Raw genomic sequence first — 27,870 nt, 5'->3', positions numbered from 1 at the left:
TTCTGCCTTCGCAGTTCACCCAGATTTAGTTCTGATTGGTCGGTTTCTATGCCAGTCAGCGTTTCTGGGCCTATCTCCGGGCCTGATCAGAAGTCCCTGGGGCTGCTGGCGAGGCCCAGAGAGAAAGAGAGGCAAGGGCTGATCAATAGCTGCCACGAGGCTGCAGATCAGACCCTGCTTCTCTCTCCAGGCCTGATCTGCAGCCCCCTCGGCAGTTAGTGCTGGGTTGCCGCAGCAACCGAGCACTGACTGCAGGACTGACTTCTGGTGTTCGGTTGTCTTGTTTGGTCGTTTTGGACGTTACGGACCCTGGCTCTTTATATATATAGATTACTTATTTATACTTGGATCTTTTCCTGATTTTTATTCCATTCATCTATTAATTTATTCCTGCACTGTTTTATTTTATGAATACATTATTGAGTAGGAAAGCCCCATTTCACTGCTTTTTATTTTTCAGATATGTCTAACTATACTTCCATGTTTATTTTTAAGATAGTATGTGTATCTTTTTTATTAAGTTCTCATACCATTCCACTTAGATTTATTGAAATTATAATAAATTTAATTAATATGACAAGTAAAGCCTTCCCAATACTTTATCTCTGTATCTACGAATAAAATAATTCTCTAATTATATTATCTTATTAGATCCCTGTTATATTTTGTTTCCAACATAGAAATTGGTCTTATTTCTTGTTATGTATTTTTTACATAATTTCTCATTATTGTGAATATCATCTTTTATCCCCATTACATAATTAGTGGGTTAAGTTTTAGAACAATGATTGACTTTTGTACATTATATTTTCCTTCTAATTTAAGTCTTTTATTAGTTCTAGGTTATTCAGTGAATTCTTAATTCGAGTAGTAATTCATAGCACTGACAAATAATGCTAATTTTAATAACTATGCCTCATTTCTTTTTCACGTGTTCCAGATGTAGCTAAAAATTCCATGACAATGCTGAATAGCAATGATGACAGGCATACTTATTTATGATTTAATAAGAATTCTTCTGGTGCTTCCATATTAAGGTTAATGTTGGCTATTCATTAAGACAGCTAATGTTTACTGATCACGTTCTATGTGCTAGGTACTATGATGCTGATGGCACTGTATACATTAAAAAAATTAATCCTCATAATAATTCTGTTAGTTATCAGTAAAGTACCATTTTATAGTTTAGGAAACTAATGCTTAAAAAGATTAATAACTAAAATAACAAACTAATACACATACATACAAATACACACTTAAATTAACCCACAAAAAAGTCTGGAAGCATGTACAACAAAACATAAATATTTGTTATTTCTGGGTAGAGATTGTGGGTATTTAAATTTTTTCCTTATACTTACTATATTTCTAATTAATCTATAACAAATCTTTAGAATGTTTAAAAATTATTTTAAATCAATATGAGTAACAGTAACTACAACTATTTCAAAATATCTACAGTAAGAAAGATTATGTTTGGCATTAGCTTGATTTTATTCTCAACAGATTTTTAAAATATTGTCCTGTGATTATGGCATCTTTCTGAAATGACTTCACATTGTTTTATTTAAAAGTAAACATCTATATAAAGCAATGAGCCAGTAACATTCACTTTGGCAACAAGTAAAAATAGATATGGAATCTTGGGACCACTGAAGGCTATAAGCCTGGGTGAGGGAAAAATATAATTTCAAAAAGAAAAAAAACAGGCTAGTTTAAGAAGCTTATTAAATGCTGACCCTAGAAGGATTCTGATGCAGCAGTTCTCAGGATCTACATTTTTAAGCACTCAAGATGATTTGGTTGTGGGTGGTCTACACTGAGAACCACTGCTCTAGATCAGCAGTTTTCAACCTTTTTCATCCCATGGTACACATAAACTAATTAGCAAAATTCTGTGGCACACCAAAAATAAATGTATGTTTTGCTGACGTGAGAAAAAAACAAAACACAAAAAAAAACAAACACCCAAGTACTGTATAATTTTCATTCATTCATACCAGATGGCTATTGTTGTGTTGGCTGTTGTCATTTTTTTTCTTTCATTTGACAATTTAAGGGAAAATAGGCCTGTGCCCCTGACTAAATAGTCAGGTATTATATGATTTCAAAATTCTTGCAGTACACCCATTGATCGTTGCTTTAGATCCTGTGAGGATGCTAAGAAAGATGCAAGAGCATAATGAATAGTTTGGTTTTTTCAGCTGTTATTTTAAAGTAATCAAGGAGAGTTCACTTTCAGTGGTAACTCTAGGATTAATTTGACATATTTAAGTGTAATCATACAATTTATATTATACTTGCTTTGCAAAAAATTGTCAAACTTACAGAAAGGTCACTGCTTCAGTTTTATGATCTAAGACTGGAAAAAGTCTAAATAGTTGAAGTCATTTCAACAATATACTTATTGCAACAGCAATTAGGAGAAAAAATTTCAAAGAACCAAATAAAAATTACACAGTTCATTGCAAATTGCAAAAGTTCTTACATTCAGAAAAAGATAAAACCAGTATAGAAGTTTAGAATGAAAATATATGAAAGAAAAAGATAGCTTACCTTGAGATAACTGTGTTTTTACAGATCTTGTATCCTGTGTAAAGGCAGAACCAACTGCACTACTTTGGGACAGGGTACCGCTGTTTGATGTTTCTGTTCCAAAGGATGTCAAGGAGCTTCCAGCTTAAAGAGATTATTGTAATGACAAAAATAAAGTAATGTACTATTTTAGTGATAATTTTCATCACGCTCTAGTATCACTTATACATATTAATAATGTTGAAAATTAATGAAAGTGTAACAAAAATTAGTTTGAGAAATCTTTGACAATACTATACAGGAAAAAGCATGCTATACATATAATCCAGCATCCTAGATGCAAAAATTTTTCTAATGTGCAATACTGTCAAAAGCAGTTATGTGGATGGTATAGCAGGGACCCAGATGAGATAAAGTAGCAGAAATGGTACATTCTACACCAACATTAAGGTTCAATTATTTTAATTCCAAGTATCTGCACAAATAGCCAAATCAGCAGACAGGTTTATGATGTGCTTTCCCAGCATCTCCAAGGCAACAATGGACATCAGTCCATTTTAATGCTTCCACTCAGGATGGCACTGTGGGGGGCTGCAATCTGCCTAAAGCAACCACAAGAGCTTTGGTAATCCTATATAATAAAGAGGGAATATGCAAATTGACTGCCAACCGTCACAGAGCTGGCGGCGCCCACAGTGGAGGCCAAGGTCCTGAAACGAGCCTTAACGAGCAATCAGCAGGGACCCGAGGCTACGTGGTGCTGGCCTGGGGCAGGGGACCTGAGGCTTCGCCCCCCGCCTGGCGGGGCTTGACAAGGAGGGGGGGCCGGCTGGGTCTCGCACGATTTTGAGGCGCCGCAGGTGGGCCTCTAACAGGAGGAAGATTTTCATATACATTTTACTAATTTTCTTTCATCTCTGATACTTCTATTATAGGGGAAGGGCAAATAGCAATATCAAAATATTTCCTCTAATTAATTTCCTTTTAATGTGCATGAATTTCATGCACCAGGCCATTAGTGCAAGTAATAAATCCCTAGAAAGGACCCAATTTTTTGCTATACTAGTTTGTCAATTTTCTTTCTTCCTTAAGTTTCTACAGTACTCATGGATCATTCAACTTTTCTTTCTAAAATATATATATATATATATATATATATATATATATATATATATATATATATTTTAAATATATTTTATTGATTTTACAGAGAGAGGAAGGGAGAGAGATAGAGGGTTAGAAACATCGATCAGCTGCCTCCTGCACACCTCCCACTGGGGATGTGCCCGCAACCAAGGTACATGCCTTTGACCGGAATCGAACCTGGGACCTTTCAGTCCGCAGGCCGACGCTCTATCCACTGAGCCAAACCGGTCAGGGCTCTAAAATATATTTTTATTGATTTTTTTTTAGAGAGAGGGTGAGGGAGAGACATTGATGTGAGAGTGGAACATCAATCAGCTGCCTCCTACACGTCTCCCACTGGGGATCGAGCCCCAAATCTAGGCATGTGCCCTGACCAGGAACAAAACTGGCAACCTTTCAGTGCACAGGTGAGATACAACCAACTGAGCCACACCGGCCAGGGCAATCATTAAATTTTCATATGCTGTGCTCTATTCTTACTATTTAATCTATGCAGGTTTTCTCTAGGAAGCATGTACAACAAAATATAAATATTTCTATAGTCCTTCTCCCATCCCTAAATCCAATCTAAATATGGTAATCAATAATATTTTATGATATAAATATAATATTACTACAATGCTGATGGCTTTCCACTGCTCTAAAGATAAAAGTTCAAACTACCTACACACCTCAGTTTATATGGCCTTCTCCTCATCTGTCTACCTCTTCTCTCATCACTTTCCTTTTCATCAGTCTACTGCCCAGAAGTGTATCCATCCATCTTTTGTTGTTGTTGTTAATCCTCACCTGAGGATATTTTTTCTATTGATTTTTAGAGAGTGGAAGGGAGGGGGAGAGACAGAAACATCCATGTGAGAAAGACACATTGGTTGCCTCCCACATGTGTCCGCAGGCTGATTCTAGTACAGACAGGTATGGCCTGTGAACCAAATTCAGGTTTGATCTCCAGGGAGGGTACATACAAGAAACCACCAATTAATGCATAAAAAAGCAGAACAAATCGATGTCTTTCTCTCAAATTAATTTTAAAAAAAAGATATTCCCCTTTCCACTGTACTGCACTGGCATCTTTATTTTACTTTTTAATATTATTGATTTTTAGAGAGAGAGGGGGAGAGAGAAACATCGATCAGCTGCCTCCTGCACATCCCCTACTGGGGGATCCACCGGCAAAGCAGGCATGACCTGACCTGTAATCCAAACGGCAACCTTCTGATATATGGAATGATGCTCAGCCACACTGGCCATCTTTATTTTTAAATCAGGATTTAAGTGAGTCTATTTCTTTATTCCTGATGTGTTTGTGCCAATAATTCACTATTCTGATTACTATAACTTTATAGTAAATCTTGAAATTGAGTAACAATCTAAAGCTTTTCCTTCTTCAAGACTGTTTTTGTTAATCTAGGTTTTGTACTTCCATGTAAATATTAGAATCAGCATGTCAATTGCTATTTTTAAAATGTCTGATTAGATTTTGATCAGGGTTATGTTCAATCTGTAAATCAATTTTGGGGAAAAAGTCATCTTAAAAATAGTGAATCTTTCAAGCCATAAGCATGGATTAACTCTCCATTGATTTAGATCTTTAATTTCTCTCAGCAATGTTTTGTGGTTTTCATTGTAGAGCAGTGTACTTTTAAAGAAAAAGTATGTATATATTTTTTATTGATTTCAGAGGAAGGGAGAGGGAGATAGATAGAAACATCAATTATGAGAGAGAATCATTCATTGGCTGCCTCCTGCACACCTCTTACTGGGGATTGAGCTGGCAACCCCGGCATGTGCCCCTGACCGGAATCAAACCTGGGACCTTTGAGTCCACAGGCCAACGGAAAAAAAAAAGGTTTTTACTGATTTCAGAGAGGAAGGGAGAGAGAGAGAGAGAGAGAGAGAGAGAGGAATATCAATGATGAGAATCATTGATTGGCTGACTCCTGCACACCCCGTACTGGTGTTCAAGCCCACAACCAGGCATGTGCCCGACCAGAATTGAACCTAGGACCCCCTTCAGTCCGCAGGCCGACGTATAGCAGTGTTCTTAACTTCAGCACTACTGACATTTTGGGCCAGATAATTCTTTGTTGTGAGGGGTTGTCTATGCATTGTAGGATGTTAAGTAGTATCCCTGGCTTCTACCCACTAGATACCAGTGGTATAGCCTCCAGTTGTGACAACCAAATGTGTCCACCGTTACCAAATGTCTCCTGAGGATGGAAGGTAAAATTCCCCTCCATTGAAAACCACTATTGTAGAGGTTTAAAAATATCTTTTGTTATATTTATTCCTGGCACCTGATGTTACTGATGCTATTGTAAGCTGTGTTGCATGTTACATTTTATTTCCAAATAATCTGTTCTAAATCAGGTGTCAACAACCTTTATCTGTAATTGGCCAGATAGTTAATATATTTTAGGCTTTTCAGACCATATGATCTGTTGTAACTACCCAACTCTGTCCTTGTATTGTAAAAACAGACATAGACTACATGTAAATAAATGAGTGTTGTGTTCCAATAGGAGGCTGGTTGAATTTGGTTCACAGGCCATAGTTTGCCAATCCGTCTGTACTAGAATACACATACATATAATCATAGAATACAAGTAGAAATACAGTTGATTTTATTCATTCATTTATTTATTTAATCCTCACCAGAGGATATTTTTTCCATTGATTTTTAGAGTGGAAGGTGAGGGAGGGGGGTGTATGTAAGGAGGGGAGGGAGGGAGGGAGAGAGAGAGACATTGATGTGAAAGAGACACATGGATTGGTTGCCTCTTGTACCCACCCCAACTAGGGCTGGGGATTGAACCTGAAACCCAGGTATCCGCCCTTGACTAGGAATTGAACCTGCGACACTTTGGTGGGAGGAGGGCTGATGCTTTAACCACTGAGCTCATTGGCCAGGGCATTATTTTACCTTTTTGTTAAAATTTTTAATTTTGACAATATTGCAGATGTCTCTCATTTGTCCCCTTCTACCTGGTACCGCCTCCCCATCCCTTGGCCTTCAATACCCATTGTCCATGTCCATGGGTTTACAGTTGATTGTTGTATATTTACCACTTATCTCCGTACTATGCTAAATTCACGTATTCATTCTAGTGGTTTGAATATTCCTTTGCATTTTCTTTAAAAAAAAATACATTTTGTAAAAAATATATATTTTATTGATTTTTTTACAGAGAGGAAGGAAGAGGGATAGAGAGCTAGAAACATCGATGAGAGAGAAACATCGATCAGCTGCCTCCTGCACACCCCCCACCGGGGAATGTGCCCGCAAGCAAGGTACATGCCCTTGACCGGAATAGAACCTGGGACCTTTCAGTCCGCAGGCCGATGCTCTATCCACTGAGCCAAACCAGTTTCGGCAAAAAAATACATTTTTATTGATTTCAGAGAGAGAGACAATCATGGATTGGCTGCCTCCTGCACTCCCCCTAGTGGGGATCGAGCCCAAGACCCAGGCATGTGCCATTGACCAAAATCAAACCCAGGACCCTTCAGTCCACAGGCCGATGCTCTACCCACTGAGAAAAACCAGCCAGGGCCCTTTGCATTTTCTATGTACACAATCATGTCAACTTCAAATAAAGACTTTTAATTCTTCCTTTTCATTCTTTAAATCTTTTATTTTTTTCTTGCCTTATTGAATTGAGGACTTCTATAACATTAAATAAAATATTGAGACAAATTTGCCTTTGCTTTTTATTCCTTACCCCAAGGGAAATGCATTCATTATTTCACCATAATGTAAGCTTTTTCATTTTACTGATCAAATTTAGGATTCCCTCCCATTTCTTAGTAGTTGATAAACCCGACTTTGTCATTATATACTCTCCTTTTTATGAATTGCTAGCTTCCACTGCTAATATTGTGTTAAGAACTTTTACATGTGTGTTCATGGGAGATGGTGAGCTGTAATATTTTTTTCTTGTAATGACATCATCAGGTTGCCACGGTTATTTGGTTAGGAAGTATTCCTCTTCCTTTATTCTCTCAAAGAATTTGTGTTAAGACTGGTAAAATTATTTCTTCCTTAAGTGGTAGAATTTATCAGTAAAGCAAACAGTCTAGAATTTTCTTTGTGAGAGATTGTTCCAGTTTCAATTTCTTTAACAGCTTTTTTCTTTGAGATTTTATTTCCTGTTATGTTAGATTAGGAAAGTTTTATTTTCAAAGGAATTTACCTAATATGTCAAATTTATTGACACTATTCACAATATTTTCATATTCTTTTAGGATCTATAGTGATGTCTACTCTTTCTTTTTTTGTTGTTAATCCTCACCTGGGGATTTTTTTTGCACTGTTTTTCATACAATGGAAAAGAGGGAAGTGGGAGGGAGCAAACCTACAACTCAGGAACATGCCCTTGACCAGGAATTGAACCCGAGACCCTTTGGTGTGCTCTTAACTACTGAGCAACCCAGGCCAGGGCTTCAGTTAAAAAAAAAACTTCCTCACCCAAGTATATGTTTATTGATTTTTGAGAGAGAAGGAGAAATGTGTGAGAGAAACACTGAACAGTTGCTTCCCGACCCACAGGGGATCAATCCTGCAACATTTTGTTGTACAGGACGATGCTCCAAACCAACTGATATTGGTGATGTGGGTCCTCCTTTCTGTCTTAATCAGTCTTTTTTTTTTTTTTTAATATATTTTATTGATTTTTTACAGAGAGGAAGGGAAAGGGATATAAAGTTAGAAACATCGATGAGAGAGAAACACTGATCAGCTGCCTCCTGCACACCCACTCCTGGGGATGTGCCCGCAACCAAGGTACATGCCCTTAACTAGAATCAAACCTGGGACCATTCAGTCCACAGGCCAAAGTTCTATCCACTGAGCCAAACGGGTTAGGGCTGTCTTGATCAGGGCTTATTAATTTTATGAAAAATTTTAAAGAACCAACTCCTGGCTTTGTTGATGTTATATATATTTTGGCTTGTTTCTACTATTTTGTTTTCTGCTTTAAAAATTTTCTTCCTTCTGCTACTTTTTTTTTAAAAATATATTTTATTGATTTTTTACAGAGAGGGAGAGGGATAGAGAGTTAGAAACATCGATGAGAGAGAGACATCGATCAGCTGCCTCCTGCACAACCCCCACTGGGGACGTGCCCGCAACCAAGGTACATGCCCTTGACCGGAATCGAACCTGGGACCCTTCAGTCCGCAGGCCGACGCTCTATCCACTGAGCCAAACCGGTTTTGGCCCTTCTGCTACTTTTGGACTAAATTTCCTTTTTTTCTAGCTTAAGCTGGCAGCTTACAATACTGATTTTAAAACATTCCTGTTTTCTAATATATGTAGTTAAAGGCATGAAATTTTCCCTCAGCAGCAATGCTTAAGCTCAATTGCAATTGTGGTATGCTGCATTTTATAAACTTCATTTATTTAAATCTTTATTGTTGAAAGTATTATATATGTTCCCTTTCCCCCCCATTAACCCTTCTAGTCCATCCCCCCACCGCTCACCCCAGGACTTCACCACTCTATTGTCTGTGTTCATGGGTTACGCATATATGCATACAAGTTCTTTGGTTGATCATTTCCCATCCACCCTCCCTCTCCAGCCTTCCCTCTGAGATTCCGCAGTCTGTTCTATGCTTGTATGCCTCTGGATCTATTTTGTTCATCAGTTTATTTTGTTCATTAAATTCCACATGAGTGTGATCATGTGGTACCTGTGTTTCTGACTGGCTTATTTTTGCTAAGCATAATACTCTCCAGGTCCCTCCATGCTGTCTCAAAGGGTAAGAGATCCTTCTTTCTTACTGCTACATAATATTCCATGGTATATAATTGAGGGGTCCTCAAACTTTTTAAACAGGGGGCCAGTTCAGTCCCTCAGACCGTTGGAGGGCGGGACTATAGTTTAAAAAAAAAACTATGAACAAATTCCTATGCACACTGCACATATCTTATTTTGAAGTAAAAAAACAAAACGGCAACAACACCCACATGTGGCCCGCGGGCCATAGTTTGAGGACGCCTGATATAAATGTATCACGGCTTTTTTATCTATTCCCCAAATGATGGGCACTTGGGCTGTTTCCAGACCTAAGCTATTGTAAATTGTGCTGCTATGAACATAGGGGTGCATACTTTCTTTCTGATTGGTGTTTTGGGCTTCTTAGGATATATTCCTAAAAGTGAGATCACTGGGTCAAATGGCAGTTTCATATTTAATTTTTTTGGGAAATTCCATACTGTTTCCCATAATGGCTGCACCATTCTGCATTCCCACCAACAGTGTACTAGGGTTCCCTTTTCTCCACATCCTCTCCAGCACTTGTCATCTGTTGTTGGTAGTCATTCTGACAGGTGTGAGGTGATACCTCATTGTCATTTTAATTTGTAGCTCTCTGATGATTAGTGACTCTGAGCAATTTTTCATGTCTCTTGATCATCTGTATGTCCACTTTGGAGAAGTGTCTATTTAGATCCTTTGCCCATTTTTTAATTGGATTATTTGTCTTCCTTTTAATTGGATTGTATGAGTTCTTTATATATTTTGGATATTAATCCTTTATCAGATGTATCATTGCCAAATATGTTCTCCCATCCAGTGGGTTCTCTTTTCAGTTTGTTGATTTTTTTTTCTGTGCAGAAGCTTTTTATTTTGATGAATTCCCATTTGTTTATTTTCTCTTTAGTTTCCTTTGTCCTAGGAGATCTGTAAACATACTGCTATGAGAGTTGTATCATTTTATAAACTTTAAATTAAAAAATTGGTTTTTTTTGCTAATTTCCCATATGATTGCTTGTTTGATTCATTAGTGATTTACAAGTTTTCTCAATTTCCAATTATTTGGATATTTTCAAGTTATCATTATTAATTCCAAATTTAATTTCTTTGTGACATGAGAAGAGACCATGAATGCTTTCTATCATTCTGAATTTAATGTATTTGTTTTACGGCCCAGGATTTGATCTATCCCATTGACTGGTCTATTTTTATTTGAAAAGAATCTATTTTCTGCAATAGTTGGGTATTCTATTTTTATAAAAGTTACACACACATTTAGGTTATAACTTCCTGATGAACTGCCTGCTCTCTGTGCCATCATGAAGAATCACTCTTTATCTCTGATAGTACTCCTCAGCTTTAAGCTGTTTTGTCTGATGTTCACTTACCTAACAGTTTTATTATCAGTGTTTGTGTGATATGTTGTGGCTATTTCTGTCTTTCAGTGCATCTCTCATCCTATATAATCCTATATAATAAAAGCCCAACATGCTACGTGTCTGACAGTTTGACCAGTCGCTATGATGCGCACTGACCACCAGGGGGCAGACACACCGACCAGTAGGTTAGCTTGCTGCTGTGGTCTGGCCAATTGGGATTGGACGAGACGGGCCGGACATGCCCTGGAGCCCTCCCGTAGTCCCTCCCTGGCTCTGATCGTACACCAGTGGGGTCCCTTGGCCTGGCCTGCGCCCTCTTACAATCCGGGACCCCTCAGGGGATGTCCAGGGCCCCTTGGCAGTCCAGGCCGAGGGACCCCACCAGTGCACGAATCTGTGCACTGGGCCTCTAGTAAACATCATATAACTTGACCTTTTTTTTTTTTTAATCAGTTTGATAACCTCTGCTCTTTCACACTTTACTAAAGTACATCTTTAACAACCCTTTAGTCTGTTAGCTCTAATGCATGAAATAACCCCCGGCTTTGTGCTAACTGTAAAGTTCATAAGCATGCCTTCTAGGTATTCATCAAACTCAATTAAAAATTAATCTGTACAAAACACTGGAGACCTAAGAGAATCGTCATGCAATATGATTTGACTACTTAACCAGTTAAAATAAAATTTATCCATCTGTCTGTCTGTTCAGCCAATATTCCTCCATCTTACCCATAATTGTATTATGAGCCTTAAGCAGCATGCCATGGTTGCTTTGCTTCTTGATTTATTGTGAGATAATTAATTTTTCCTAAGGGTTGGTGGTAAATCACTAAAGTTAATAATGACCTGATCGTCACACATAAGAATCATTTTAGCTTAGTATAGACTAGAGGCCTGGTGCACATATTCTGCACCAGTGGGGTCCCTCAGCCTGGCTTGCGGAGATCGGGCCGAAACCGGCTCTCTGACATCCCCTGAGGGGTCCCGAATTGTGAGAGGGTGCAGGCCAGGCTGAGGGACCCCACTGGTGCACAATCGGGGTTGGGGAGGGACCGTGGTAGGGGTCCAGAGCATGTCCGGCCCATCTTGCCCAGTCCTGATCAGCCAGACCCCAGCAGCATGCTAACCTACCGGTGGAAGCGTCTGCCCCCTGGTGGTCAGTGCACGTCAAAGCTACCAGTCGAATGGTTGAATGGTCGCTTAGGCTTTTATACATAAAGATAATGTCCATCTTTGTCTCTTTTTATCAGTGAGGATGTAAAAAACAAGTTGAAAACAAGAGAGAGTTTAAAATCTGACTTAATTTGCCCTAGCCGGTTTGGCTCAGTGGATAGAGAGTCAGTCTGCGGACTGAAGGGTCCCAGGTTCAATTCCGGTCAAGGGCATGTACCTTGGTTGCGGGCACAACCCCAGTGTGGGGTATGCAGGAGGCAGCTGATCGATGTTTCCCTCTCATCGATGTTTCTGACTCTCTATTCCTCTCCCTTTTTTTAAAAAAAATTCAATAAAATATATTTAAAAAATATCTGGCTTAATTTGTGCCAACACAGACTATATTTTAGTTAATTTTCACCTTAATCAATGCTATAGTTTTTCTCCTCACTTAACTTTAATTTTGTTTTGTTAATCATCACCCAGGGATATTTTTCTTCCATTTATTTTTTGAGAGAGTGCAAGGGAGGGGGGAGGAATAGAGAGAGAAAAATTGATGAGAGACACATTGATTGGTTGCCTCCTGCAGGGACACAGACCAGGGCCAGGGATCAAGCCTGCAACTGAGGTATGTGCCCTGACAGGGAACTGAACTATGACATCCTGATTCATGGGTTGACGCTCAACTACTGAGCAACACTGGTTGGCACAACTTTAAGATATATGTTCTCTAATAAGCCACTTGACAAATTATCCTACCAATATGAAAATCAAACAATCTAAAAAGAATCTGCCACTACAAAAATTACCCTACCATCATGGAAAACACTGCCTCTGTGATACCCAAAGAACACCACACCATTAACCCCCAATAATATTAAAATTAAATAAAAGCACTTACAAGGCACATATATTTCATCACCACAAAATACTTTGATTAGAGGGGCAGGCTATGAAGAATGACAGAGCAATATTTACTATGTAGACACTATGTGTTAGACTTTGTTCAAATGCTTTATACACATTAAGTCATTCAGACTTCACAGTAAAGTAGGAGGTAAGTACAATAATAATACCAATGTTAATCAAATATCTGATTTAGTGAAAGGAGTTTAAAAGAAAAATATAATTTGCAATTGTCTCTTATTTGAATAGTATTCTAAACAGTCATAGCTAACATAGGGTATATCCAAATTTAATATGTATAATTAACACTGGTCTTACTGCTTGAGTAGGTTTGGGAGGTACATGAACCAAAGTTATATTATTTCACCTATCCAAGAATAAATCTAAAAAGAATTAACTATTTAAAGTTTTTAATTTTAAAAAATGTCAAACCTATGTCAAAATTGATAGTGTACACTTGAATACTGATATATTCTTTATCTAAATTCATCTTTCTAGGCCTACTGTTTCGTTATTTCTTTACGATATACACATTTCTCTTTTGCCAATGTAGAGTATAAACACCCTTAAATACTTAAAAACTATCTCTCCAATAAAAAGACATTCTCTTACATGGTTAACCACAAAACCATTACCACATCTAGGAAAATCAACAAAATAACACCATCCAACATACCTAAAGTTCCTACAATGTTCTTCAGATAAACTTTTTTACAAAACCCAGATCTAATCACATATTTGGATGCTATGTCTCTTTAGTCACCCCAAGTCTCTCTGTATTTCACAACACTGAATTCTTTGAAGAGTTTGGACTTCTGGATATATATGTAACATTTCTTCACAATTACAATGTGCATTTTCAGCAAGAACATCACAAGAACATCACAGAGGTCAAGCTGGGTAACCCCTTCCCCTCCCCCTATATCATTACATCAAGAGACATTTAATTATTTAACTATGGCAATGTCAAACTTGACAATTTGATTAAGATGGTGACTATAAAATCATCCTATATAACATCCTATATAATAAAAGTCCAGCGATGTAATGCCTGAACGACCAAACAACCGGTAGACTAGTCATTATGACGCGCACTGACCACCAAGGGGCAGATGCTCAATGCAGGAGCTGCCCCCCTGGTGGTCAGTGCGCTACCACAGTGGGAGTGTCACTTGGCTGACTGGAATGAGCAGTTGCTCCCACTGCGAACCCCAGGCCGCTGGGCAGGAACCTGGGCTGCGACTGATCGTCGCCTCCTCGCCCCAGGCTCCTCCTCCTCACTCCCCGCCGCCTCCTCTGGAAGCCCGCAGGCTGCTGCTGGGCTCGCAGAACTGACCCTGGAGTCTGGGAGGCAGTTTGTGGCTGCCAAGGGACTAAGGCCTACTCTGCTGCCTCTAAGTGCTATTTTTCCTGGGCCCGGCCCCAACCAGGTCCCTTAGAGAGGCGAGTGCTCTGGCTCCACAGAAGATGCCGGACCAGGGAGCAGCCGCTCAGAGGGTGGGCCCACAGCTGCTCAGCTGACTGGGAGGAGCAGTGCTCCCACGGCGGGCCCGTCCCTGCAGGTCACGCCCCCCACCAGTGTACGAATCCCATGCACTGGGCCTCTAGTTCCATTATAAAGGCACAACACTCAGGCCCCCCCCTTTGTAATTAGTAAGTAAATTGTGGAATGAATACCTTAAGGCCATTTTAATATACTGTTTCAACACCATTCACTCAATGATTTCAGCATCCACTGATAATAGTGCTGCTAATTATTACACCAGATTATTAAATGGTGATTTTCTATTAACTATCATTCCTTACTTTTTTTTTTTTTTTGATTTCTTACAGAGAGAAAAGGAGAGGGATAGAGAGCTAGAAACATCGATGAGAGAGAAACATCAATCAGCTGCCTCCTGCACACCCCCTTCTGGGGATGTGCCCACAACCAAGGTACATGCCCTTGACCGGAATCGAACCTGGGACCCTTCAGTCTGCAGACCGACGCTCTATCCACTGAGCCAAACCGGTTTCGGCATTCCTTACTTTTATTAGCTGGTATTTTTCTGTTAAAAAAGAGCACTGGTTCTCCTTCTTTTAGTGGGGAATGGTATTTAGAAACCAAAAACAGGATCTACACGTGTTCTTTGCTACTGGATATCACTGCTTCTAGGCCTGTCAGTCAGGAAATAAGCAGTTTTATAAAAATTGAGTTAATTCTCATACCTCCAATTCACCTTCAACATCACAGGGTTCTTCCGTACCTTCTCCATTCCATATTTTTATATCCCTTCTCCACACCACTTCCCAACAACATCAACATACTACTAATTTTCCCTACCCCGTTATACATACAAATTGGTTTCAAAATTGCCTGGCCGGTGTTGCTCAGTGGTTGAGTGCAGACCTATGAACCAGGAAGTCACAGTTTAATTCCTGATTCCTAGTCAGAGTATATGCCTGGGTTGCAGGCTCGATCCCCAGTGGGGGATGTGCAGGAGGCGGCCAATCAATGATTCTCTCTTATCACTCATATTTCTGTCTCTCCCTCCCTTCCTCTCTGAAATCAACAAAAATATATTTTAAAAAATAGTTTCAAAATTAACACCAATACCACTACCAATTACAAACCCCAAGTCAAAAATTTTTAATAGTTCTACTTACTACCATATATCCCACTAAGAGTGTAAAAGTTACTTGAATTAAGTACATTTTTTCTGTGTGGCTATTGTTATCGATTTGATATATACTTAATACCAGTTGTTTCAGTTTATATTCATTCAATTTTGGGATTCAGCTTTGTCCCTATCCTTTTTTATTTTGTAAGTCAAACATTTACATACTTGAAAAGTTACAATTATATAAAAAATAAATTAATTTTAACAAAACTCATTAGCATACTAAGACATAAAAACAAAACAAAAAAAACTCAACACCAAGTTGATCTGATTACATTTAGCTTTTGCACACAATGAATGGCCTTTGTCCTTGTAAGTAGAACTGTTTGTTATTAGCCCAGCCCTCCTACACATTCTCCGTATGGTGTCATATTTCTAAAACATTGTTACTATAAACAAAGCACCAAGCCCCCCAAATATGCTATATGTGAGCATCTTCCATAGGTGATGGGATAATCACCCACATTCAACATAACATAAATACTCCTTAATGGCATTACCTCCAATCCCTTTTTGAAAATCTATTCTATTGAAAAAATACTTATTTTAAATGTATATATCTTATGTAAACTTAAAATAACATTCAATGAAATCTGATCATTGGATATATCCAGGTTTTTTGTGTTTTTTAAAAGTGACTCTTAAGAGATGACCATTTTATTTATTGATTTTAAAGAGGGAAGAAGGGAGGGAGGGAGAAAAGGTGAGAGAGGGGATGGGAGAAGTGGAGAAGGAGAGAGGGAAAGAGAGAAAGAGAAATAACGATTTTGTTGTTTCTCTTATTTATGCATTCATTGGTTGATTCTTGTATGTGCCCTGACTGGACCACAACCTTGGCAGATTGAGATGACATTCTAACCAACTGAGCTACCTGGCCAGGGCCAAGAAATGACCATTTTAGAACCACTGGTCAATGAGGACATTAAATAAAGCCTTTAAAATACAGTAACAGGCTACAAAAAGAATACCAAACAAGATGTCTAAAACACGTGGTTATAAAAAAAAAAAAAAGAAAAACGTACCAACACCAACAGCACCAAATTGCTGCCCGACTAATGAACTTGGACTGAACTGACTGTATGTTGACATCCTGCCAAAAGGTCCATAGGAACCCACTGACTGGAATGAAGAAGTAGATGAGCCTAGTGAAGACTGAAGAAAAACCATGGGTTATTTTTTTCAAGCTCTAAACAACATACATATAATGGAAAGAAATTTGAATATTTACACTTTTAAGAAAACAATTAAATTATAACTACTAGACACAACAGCAATTATAATCTTACAACATGCATTTAACATTAGAACAGTTCAATAATCTGATTTCACTATTTGTGTATCTAGCTGACCCTTGAACAACACAGGTTTGAACTGTGAGGGTCCACTTATATGTGAATTTTTTTCAATATAGTCAACTCTCAACAATTGGAGAGGGTCCACTGTATGTGTTGTTCTACACCATTTTATATAAAGGACTTGAGTATCCACGGATTTTGGTATCTATAGAAGATCCTGGAACCAATACCCTACACAATCCAAGAAACAACTATGGCTAAGTTTTGGGGAGTCGAAAGTTACATGTAGCCCTGGATAGATGGTTCAGTTGGCTGGAGTATCATCCTGTACACCAACCATGTCAAACTCAAAGGCTAACACGGGCCAAATAAATGAGGCATGTGGCCTGTGGGTCATGAGTTTGACATGCTTGCTGTACACCAAAAAGTTGCAGGTTCGATTCGCGGTAGGGGGACGTATGGGAGGCAACTGATTGATGATGTATGTTTCTCTCTCTCTCCCCCTTCCTCTCTCTAAAATCAATGAAAAAAGAAAACAACATATCCTCAGGTGAGGATTAAAAAAAAAAAAGTATCTTTCGCAGAGTAGAAGTTAAAAAAAAATACACGTGGATGTTTTACTGTGTGAGGGTTGGCACCCCCAAATTCTGCATTGTTCAAGGGCTATATGTGCTAATTTTATACTCATTGATATATACTTTTTTTTCTACAATAAATTCCTCCTTTGACTAAAGAGTTTTATAGCAGATTTAGGAAAGAACTGAAGAAAAGTTACTTGGCTATCAAGTAAAATAACTTTGCTTAAAGGGAAAAAACAGGAAAAGTCATACTTGGTTATATTAAGTTTTAAATCCAGGTTGACAAATAAGACATCTCACTTTTGAATTTACTCTTATTTTCTATCATATGAGGTGCAATATTAAATTTACAGGAAAGAGATGGAAAAACAAAGTATTCCACACAAAAATTTACATTTTTAAATACAGTTATCAAGTTAAAGAAAAAATTAAAAAAACATTAAGTTACTAAACCTGAAATATAATTAAATATGTAGTTACACAAACTTTTATAATATGAATTTATCTTAATATAAAATATCCTATCTAATAAAGAGGGACTATGCTAATTGACCCTCACACCATCGCAAAGATGGTGGCGCCCACAGCCAGTAAGGAGGGAATATGCTAATTGACGCCCCGCCCTCAAAGATGGCAGCGCCCACAGTCAATAAGGAGGTAATATGCTAATTGACTGCCACGCCTTCAAAGATGGCGGTGCCCACAGCCACAAGATGGCGGCATCCAGTCCCCTCAGCCCTGCCAGGGTGCCTGCCTCCGGAGCCCCCCAGTCCCCTCAGCTGCCCAGGGCCGGCCCGAGGCGCAGGCAAGCCTCGGATGGCAGCTGCAGCCAGCCAAGCCTTGGATGTTGGCTGCCCAGCCAAAACCTGAGGCACAGGCAAGCCTCAGATGTCAGCTTCCCAGCCGCCCAGGGCCGGCCCAAGGTGCAGGCAAGCCTCGAATGTCAGCTGCCCAGCCGAAGCCCAAGGCACAGGCAAGCCTTGGATGTCGGCTGCCCAGCCACCCAGGGCCGTCTGAGGCTCAGGTAACCAGGGCTGGCCAAGGCTTGTGCTGCCAGCAGAGGCAGCAGCAGAGGTGTGATGGGGGCATCGCCTTCCCCTAATCGGAAGGACCCTCCCTTCCAGTGCATGAATTTTCATGCACTGGACCTCTAGTTTCATAATATAAATATGAAGTGTAAGAACAACTACTGGCATATAAGCTCACTGATGGTAGGACTTTGTCGGTGTATTCACTGCTAATACCAGGCCCATGGCAGGTGCTCAATAAATACTACTGAAAGAATGAATTAAAAGTTCAAAAGTTGCCCTGGCTGGTTTGGCTTGGTGGATAGAGCGCCGGCCTACGGACTGAAGGGTCCCAGGTTCGATTCTGGTCAAGGGCACATGCCTGGGTTGTGGGCTCAGTCCCCAGTGACAGGCGTGCAAGAGGCAGCCAATCAATGATTCTCTCTCATCAATGATGTTTCTATATCTCTCTCCCTTCCTCTCTGAAAGCAATAAAAATATATTAAAAAAAAAAAAAAGTTCAAAAGTTGCCCGACCAGTGTTGCTCAGTGGTGGAACATCAACCTATGAACTGGGAGGTCATGGTTCTATTTCTGGACGGGGCATATGGCTGGGTTGCAGGCTCGATCCCCAGTAGGGGGCATGCAGGAGGCAGCCGGTGGATGATTCTCTCTCATCATTGATGTTTCTATTTCTCTTTCCCTTCCTCTCTCTGAAATTAAAAAAAAAAAAAGAAAAAAAAAAGATCCAATTCTCCAATTCAATACCATTTGATTTGAATTCTCTTTGATTTTTCTCATTCCATAAGGCTGATTACTTAAATAACTGGTTCCCGGGAGAATTACCAAAAGCTAGCTGTCTGTCTGTCTGTCTGTCTGTCTGTCTGTCTGTCTGTCTATCTATCTATCTATCTATCTATCTATCTATCTATCTATCTATCTAACCTAATAATGGACAAACATGTAAATTGACCGTACCTTCACTACACCCATAGCCAATCAGAGTGAGAATGCAAATTAACCCAAAAATGATGGCGGTTAATTTGCATACATAGGCGCCCAGCGCCTGTATCCCAGGAACATCTTGGCACCCAGGTCACTGTGAGGTAAGACGGCATGGGCCCAGAGCAGCCTGGGAAGGGCCTGAGCCAGGGGGCTCCTGGGCAGGGCCAAGCCTGCAATCAGAATGAGGGGGCAGGAGCGGAGCCTGCGATCGATCGCAGGGAGCTGGGGTCCTATTTATGCTCCTGCCCAAAGCCAAAAGGGAGGCTTTCAGCCTTGGGCAGGAGCGGACCCCCAGGTCCCTGCGATTGATGGCAGGCTCCGCTCCTGCCCAAGGCCGAACCTGCCATCAATCGCAGGGAGCTGGGGGTCCGCTCCTGAGATCAATCGCAGGGAGTTGGGGGTCCCCTGCTCAAGGGGCAGAGCCTGCAATCACAGGGAGCCTGGGGTCCCCTGCCCAAGGCCGAAATCCTCTCCCAGAGGCTTTCAGGCTGGGCAGGAGCGGAGCCTGTGATCACTGGGAGCTGGGGGTCCTCTGCCCAAGGCGGAAAGCCTCGGCCAGAGGCTTTCAGTCTGGGCAGGCCTGGACAGGGGCAGAGCCTGCGATCAAAGGGAGCTGGGGCTCCCCTGCCCTGGGCAGGAGCTGGAGGTGCCCTGCCCAAGGCAGGCCTGGGCAGGGGCGGAGCCGGCGATCAGAGGGAGCTGGAGGGCCCCTGCTCGCGATTGGTGTGAACTATAGAGGAAACACCTTTTCTGACTGCACATTGGCTAAGCTTCCTGTATGCCACTGGTAATATTCTTAGTAACGGGTAATAAGAATCCAAAAAGGTGATCTAGGGTTTTTCCACCACACTTCTGGAGAAAAAAACGAAGGTCCGCTGCTGGAGGGCTAAGAAATGTCATATCCTGCCCTAGCCAGTTTGAGTCAGTGGATAATGCCTCGGCCTGCCAACAGCAGGGTCTGGGTTCAATTCTGATCAAGGGCATGTACCTAGGTTGCAGGCTCCTCCCTGGCCGGGGCCCAGATCAGGGCTCATGCAGGAGGCAACCAATCAAAGTGTTCCTCTCACTTTGATGTTTCTCTCTGTCTTTCCCTTTCTCTTCCACATTCTCTAAAAGTCAATGGAAACATATCCTCAGGTGAGGATAAAAAAAATAATAAAGAAAGAAATGCATATCCTATGAAAGACACATCTTGAAAATGCCTAAAAGAAAGTTGTCATTTTTTCTTGGTGAAGGGACTGGAGTCTGTGTTGATGAAAACACCTTGGTGACTGTGGACTGACAGTGGCTGCAGCAGTGGGGTGATGGGGCTGTTGCCTTCCCCTGATCAGCCCGGTTGCCTCCCACAAAGGGAGGCCAGATTGCGGCTTAGGCCGTAGTAGGACATCCCCTGAGGGCTCCCAGTATGTGAGAGGGGGCAGGTTGGGCTGAGGGACCCCCCCACCTCCAGTGCACGAATTTCGTGCACCGGGCCCCTAGTCTATCTAAAAAAGCCTAAATGAAAATTGTCCCTGTGTGAGTTTTACTGGGAGACCAATCAATCGCTATGACATGCGCTGACTACCAGGGTGTGGCTCGAACAAAGGAAGGCCCAGATTGGCCCTAATCACCGGCCAGGCCTAGGGACCCTATCCATGCACAAATTTTGTGCCACTGGGCCCCTAGTAGCCTATAGTATAAAGATGTAATATGCAAATTAACCCTCATGCCATCATAAGATGGCTGTCTACGAGCAGGCTGGCAGGGGGGTTAGTGAGGGATGACCAAATGACTGAACAAGCAGGCTGTGTGGGGTGACCAGGTCGGCAGGGGTGTTAGTAAGGAATGACCAGGCCAGCAGGGGGGCAGTTGGGGGGCAACCACGCCGGCAGTGGGGGGGGGGCAGTTAGGGGCAACCAGGCCAGCAGAGGGGCGACCAGGCCAGTGGGGGGGGGGCAGTAAGAGGAGACCAGGCCGGTGGGGAGGGGGCAGTTGAGGGTGACTAGGCCGGCGGGGGGGGTGGGGGCGCAGTTAGGAGTGACCAGTTCGGCAGGGAAGGGGCAATTGGGGGTGATCTGGCTGGCAGCAGGGGGCAGTTAGAGGCAACCAGGCCAGCAAAGGGGGGAGGGCAGTTAGGGGCAACCAGGCAGGCAGGCAGGTGAGCAATTAGGAGCCAGTGGTCCTGGATTGTGAGAGGGATGGCCAATGGCCGTTTAGGCCCAATCCCGGGGATTGGGCCTAAACCGGCAAGTGAGACATCCCCCGAGGGATCCTGGATTGGAGAGGGTGTAGGCTGGGCTGAGGGGACCACCCCCCCCCCACAAATTTCGTGCACCAAGCCTCTAGTGTATATATAAAATAGACTAGAGGCCCAGTGCATGATTGAATCATGCACGTGTAGGGTCCCCTACACGCTTTCGCTTTCGATCACGGGGGAGCTGGGTGCCTGTCCGCTGGTGCACCAGGCCTTTCAGAAGCCTCCGGCGTGGTGAAGGCTTCTGAAAGGCCTGGTGCCTGAGTGGACAGGTACCCAGCTCCCCCGCTTTTGATGGTCCGCGGTGGGACGTGAGCTTGCTGCCCCAGAGGCCCCTTCTGTGCCGCAGCACAGCCATGGCGCAGACGCTGAGCTCGAGCCACCGCTGGCGACACGAGCTCAGCATCCCGCCGGCCCAATCAGCCACCCCGGCCACCCCGAGTCCCGCCCCCCCGCGCCTCCTGGCCAATCGCGGGCATAGCAAAGGTACGGTCAATTTGCATATTTGTCTATTATTAGGTAGGATACCACCACTCTTTGGTGTAGGCCAAATAAACTAATTGTTAAAATTCTGCTGCACACCAAAAAGTACATTATATTCTTTGCCCATCTGACAAAAAACAAATAGGTATAATTATCATTCATTCACATCAAATGGCTATAGCTGTGTTGGCATTCTTTTATTTGGCAATCTAAGGGAAAAGAGGTCAGTGCCCCTGAGTAAATAGTCAGGTATTTCAAGTTTTAACAATTCTTGTGGCACACCAATTGAAAATTGCTGGTGTAGGCAGCTATTTCTATTAGAATGTGTCTCTTCTCCCTCCATTTAAGAAGTCAGATTATCTCAGGATTCCTTCAGACTTACTTCCTCAAACTTAAGACTTAAAAAGGAGAGGATAATCAACAATTGAATCTAAAAATCAAAATAAATGAACAAAAAAATCTAATGAACAAAATAAACTGATGAATAAAATAGAATCAAGATGCATGGTAATATGAAATAACAGACTGAGGAATCTCAGAGGGAAGCGGGGAGAGGGACCAGGAGAAAATAATCAAAGATCTTATATGCATACTAGACGCCCAATGCATGATATTTGTGCACTCGGGGAGGGGGGGGGTTGGGGGAGGTTCCCTCAGCCTAGCCTGCGCCCTTTTGAAGTCCAGAAGCCTTCGGGGAGAGGGCCTAAGCTGTCAGTCGGATATCCTTAGCACTGCCGCGGAGGCAGGAGAGGCTCCTGCCACCGCCCCAGCTGTCAGCCCGGCTTGTGGCTGAGCGGCGCGCCCCCTGTGGGAGCGCACTGACCACCCGGGGGCAGCTGCACGTTGAGCGTGTGCCCCCTGGTGGTCAGTGTGCATTATAGCGACTGGTTGTTCTGCCATTAGGGTCAATTTGTATATTACCCTTTTATTATATAGGATATGCTTTACCTATGGACACAGACAATAGGGTGGTGAAGGCGTGGGGTGGGGGGGGAACTGGGTGGAGGTGGGCAATGGGGGAAAAAAAGGGAACACCAATAATACTCTCAACAATAAAGAAAAAAAAAGGAGAGGATAGATGAGAGTAAAGAATTTCTCTAGGCCGAAACAGGTTTGGTGGCAGGAGCGTTGGCCTGCGGACTCAAGGGTCCCAGGTTTGATTCCGGTCAAGGGCATGTACCTTGGTTGCACATCCCCAGTAGGAGGTGTGCAGGAGGCAGCTGATCGATGTTTCTCTCTCATTGATGTTTCTAACTCTCTATCCCTCTCTCTTCCTCTCTGTAAAAAATCAATAAAATATATTAAAAAAAATAATTTCTCTAGTTTATGTTACAAGAATAAAATTTACCATTTCTTATTAAAAAGCTTGTCTTATATTCAAGAAAAATGAGTGGTAAATAAATGATAAAAGGTCCCTTTTCTTTTTTTCTGTTTTAATTTTATATTAGAAGATTCCTGAGGCACTTTCTTTTAATAACTAGAAGACAAATTGTGTATAAGATAATACGTACTTTAAGAATCTGACTTGTGGGAAACTAAGATTTTTATCACTTATAGCACAAAAAAAGGAAAGTTAATTTAAAAGTATTACATTGGTAAATGAATAAGCATCTTTTAGCGCAAATGACCAAAGACTTTTTTTTAAACTCGGGGTTTTATTTTATTTATTTACTTTTTAATCCTAACCCGAGGATATTTTTCCATTGATTTTTAGAGAGAGTGGAAAGGAGGGGGAGAGACAGAGAGAGAGAAGCACATCGACTGGTAGAGGTAGAAGGTACGTGCCCTTGACCGGAATCAAACTTGAGACCCTTCAGTCAGCAGGCTGAGGGTCTATCCACTGAGCCAAACCAGCTAGGGCCAAACAAAGACTTCTAATAAGAAAAAAGGTTAAGAAATAAATAAATTCAGGAGGAAAACCAAGGGGCCATGACGTTTTAATCAGCTATGGCCTCAAGTAAAAATATTCTTACGGGGACCTGCTTTCTCTATTATAGCTGACCGTTTCTATATGCTCCCAATTAAAATGTAAAATAAAAACAGGCACTGTAATAGACATCCTCTTTAATCCATAATTAAAATTTTTTAGGTATCATACGTGCTTCTGTTTTTAATAAAATACACAATTAAAAATATATTTTAAAATTAAAAATATATTTAAAATTATGGCTCTATCCCAATCTCACTTGATTTCAGAGAGGAAGGGAGAGATAGAAACATCAATGATGAGAGAGAATCATTCATCAGCTTCCTCCTGTATGCCCCCTACTGGGAACCGAACCTGCAACCCAAGCATGTGCCCTTAACTGGAATTGAACCTGAGACACTTGAGTCTGCAAGCCGACGTTCTATCCACTGAACCAAACTGGCTAAGGCTAAAATACACAATTTTTTACTACTCTCAATGAAAATACTTAGTCTTTTTTAATACCTTATTTAGGGAATTGAACATGTCTGTATGTTAAAATTTTTTAATGTTTGGCTCCCTCTTTTTTAAAAAAATCCTCACCCAAGGACACATTTTTTTATTTTATTAATTTGAGAAAGAGAGCGAGAGCGAGAACAAGCGCGCGCGCGAGAGAGAAACACTAATCAGTTGCCTTTTGTATGTGCCCTGACCATGACGCTCCAACCAACTGAGCCACTTGGCCAGTGCTATGTTTGGCTATCTTATATAACGTTGCATGCATATTATATAACGTATAATGTGATTTTACGCCTCTCCCTCCAAACTAATATTACCTAAGAGTAGCCATCACCATCTTGGTTTTTAATATGAATCACATGAGAATTAATATATTGGCACAGATCCTGGATTCCAGAGCCAACTGCCTGGGTTTGTTCAAATTGTGGCTCTATCCCAATCTCACTTGTAAAAACTGAGAATAATTATAATAACAAGCTCAGAGGGTGGTGTGAGGATTGACTTTTATGTGTAGTGGTTTGAATAGTGCTTCTTATATAATTAGATCTCGATAAACATTTTAACTGATGTTGAAATTAGAAAATATTTTACGATAAAAATAAATTCATTAGCTATTTCAGACTTTATTTAGTTTCTTATGATCTAGAGAGAAAAACCTAAACAAAACATTATCCAGGTATTTTAGGTATCTAGGGAAATAGAAAATGGTAAGCTATATATGGGCATTCAATTGAGAAACAAACAAAATCCTAAAAACCCAGGAATGGCAAGAGCCAAGCTAGCCATGTGCATCAAGTTTATTTGAATGCCAAGACAAACTTATTATCAGTTACCTGAACGATAGCTGGGTCCTGAGGCAAAGAACATTGTGGTTTTGGCGGCTCACAAACAGTGAGGTCTTTAATATCACTTCCGCGGAATATAATGTATTCAAAGACTTCATCTCGAGGTGGTATTGGACGATCTGTTGGTCTGTCTTCTGTACCAAAGGACCGAACTGGTAAAAAAACAGAAGATATGAGATTTGTGCCTACTCATCATATTCAGGTAGTACCTCTTATAAGTGTACTGTTCCAAGTACTAAGCAGCAGTTCTTAAATGTCACCCATGAGAAAGTACTCATTAATTTATAGCTAAATAATTTTTTTAAAAGGAAAATAAAGTGAGTTTTGCCTAGCGCTAAATGTATTCAATGTAAATAAAGACTATATTACAAGATTGTGCTCTTCCTAGATTTTTATTTATTACTAGAGGCCCAATGGACGAAATTTGTGGAAGAGTAGGCCTCCCTTCCCCTGGCTGCCGGCAGTCCCAGCTTCTGGTCTAATTAGCATATTATGCTTTTATTATTATAGATTAGAGGCCCGGTGCACGACATTTGTGCATTGGGTTTGGGGGTGGGGTCCCTCAGCCTGGCCTGCACCCTCTTGCAGTCCGGGGCCCCTCAGGGGATGTCCACCTGCCAGCTTAGGCCCACTTCCTGTGGACATCCTCCGAGGGGTCCTTAGCATTGCTACGGAGGCGGGCACCCGCTACCACCGCTGTGCTTGCCAGCCATAAGCCCAGCTTCTGGCTTCGTGGCACTCCCCCTGTGGGAGTGCACTGACCACCAGAGGGCAGCTCCTGCATTGAGCATCTGCCCCCTGGTGGTCAGTGCATGTCATAGTGACTGGTCATTCCGCCATTTGGTCGATTTGCATATTAGCCTTTTATTATATACTAGAGGCCCGGTGCACGAAATTCGTGCACGGAGGGGGGTTGTCCCTCAGCCCAGCCTGTACCCTCTCCAATATGGGACCCCTCAAGGGATGTCCGACTGCCCGTTTAGGCCCGATGGGATCGGGCCTAAACGGGCAGTCGAACATCCCTCTCACAATCCAGGACTGCTGGCTCCCAACTGCTTGCCTGCCTGCCTTCCTGATTGCCCCTAACCACTCTGCTGCCAGCCTGTTTGCCCCCAACTTCCCTCCTCTGCCGGCCTGGTCACCCCTAACTGCCCTCTCCTGCAGGGTTGATCACCTCCAACTGCCCTCCCTTGCAGGCCTAGTCCTTCTCAACTGCCCTCCCTTGCAGGCTGGGTGCCTCCCAACTGCCCTCTCCTGCTGGCCATCTTGTGGTGGCCATCTTGTGTCCACATGGGGGCAGGATCTTTGACCACATGGGGGCAGCTATATTGTGTGTTGCAGTGATGATCAATCTGTATATTACTCTTTCATTAGATAGGATACCTCCAAAGCACAATGAGTAAGAATCTGAAGGTTTATGTGGCTTCTATTTGGTTTCTAGGACAAAGTTCTTTCCTTTACCCACCACTCACTTCTCTCCTTTTACTCTTGAATGTTAATTTCAACATAATTTTTGTAACACCTCTTGAAAAGGATCCCACCAAGTTTTTGATAGTCCACATGATAAAACTTACAGAATAATACAGCATGAGACTTTCATTCTCTCACTAACTTCTTCATATAACTGTAATTCCTCAGCCTCTAAAGAATGAAAAAGGAAAATAAAAGTGCCTTCTCTCATTCCAAGGCCTTTCTCAGTCAGGCAACCACAAAAAGAAAGAATGAGCCTACAATTCATGTCATGAAATCTCTATCAGGCGTAATTCAAATCAAATCCCATCATGCAAAGTCTGGGATACTTAAAATGTATAAGAGAACAGTGGTGACCTGGGGGAGAACTTATGAAACCTTGTCTCCTGCTTTTGCTGACTATTCTTTTCCTTATGCTAGACTCCAAGTCCCTATCGGGGACTTGGTCAGGCGGCCGTGGGTGCTAACCCACGCCACCTGGATCCGTGATCCGGTACCTGGGCAGGCCTCTGCGGGTGCCAACCCATGACGCCTGCCATGGTCTGTGATCCATGATCGTGAACCTGGGCAGCCTGCTGCAGGCTTTAACCCACGCTGCCTGCCCTGCTCTGAGATCGGTGATCACGGACCTGGGCAGCCGGCTGTGGGCTTTAACCCACACTGCCTGACCTGGTCCATGATCCCTGATAGGGGCTTTAAGTCAGCTGCCACTGGCAATGGCTGACTCGAAGCCCTTATCCAGGACCTGGTCAGGCGGCTGTGGGCACTAACCCAAGCTGCCTGCCCTCGTCCGAGATCGGTGATGGCGGACCTGGGCAGGCAGCTACGGGCGCTAACCCTCGCCGCCTTCCCTGGTCCATGATCCCTCATCATGGACCTGGGCAGGCGGCTGCAGGCCTTAACCCACGCTGCCTGCCCAGCTCTGAGATCAGTGATGGACCTGGGCAGGCAGCTGTCCTGGTCCGTGATCTGTGATCGTGGACCTGGGCAGCCGGC

The 27,870-nt window shown here is 42.0% G+C and overlaps 1 protein-coding gene across 2 annotated transcripts in view; it reads right to left on the bottom strand.

Moving 5' to 3' along the window:
- Positions 1-27,870, bottom strand: part of LSM14A (LSM14A mRNA processing body assembly factor) — an 84,511-nt gene that overhangs the window by 29,856 nt on the left and 26,785 nt on the right. For both annotated transcript variants that reach the window (XM_079800422.1, XM_079800421.1), the window contains exons 2-4: positions 25,393-25,556; positions 16,557-16,686; positions 2,557-2,679 (exon numbers count right to left, since the gene is read on the bottom strand). In XM_079800422.1, the coding sequence (XP_079656548.1) occupies positions 2,557-2,679; positions 16,557-16,686; positions 25,393-25,556 (417 nt within the window). The remainder of the gene's footprint in view (positions 1-2,556; positions 2,680-16,556; positions 16,687-25,392; positions 25,557-27,870) is intronic.

Source organism: Cnephaeus nilssonii (assembly GCF_951640355.1).
Source record: "Cnephaeus nilssonii genome assembly, chromosome: 20".
NCBI lineage: Eukaryota > Metazoa > Chordata > Mammalia > Chiroptera > Vespertilionidae > Cnephaeus > Cnephaeus nilssonii.
This window is presented reverse-complemented; position numbering and strand designations above follow the sequence as displayed.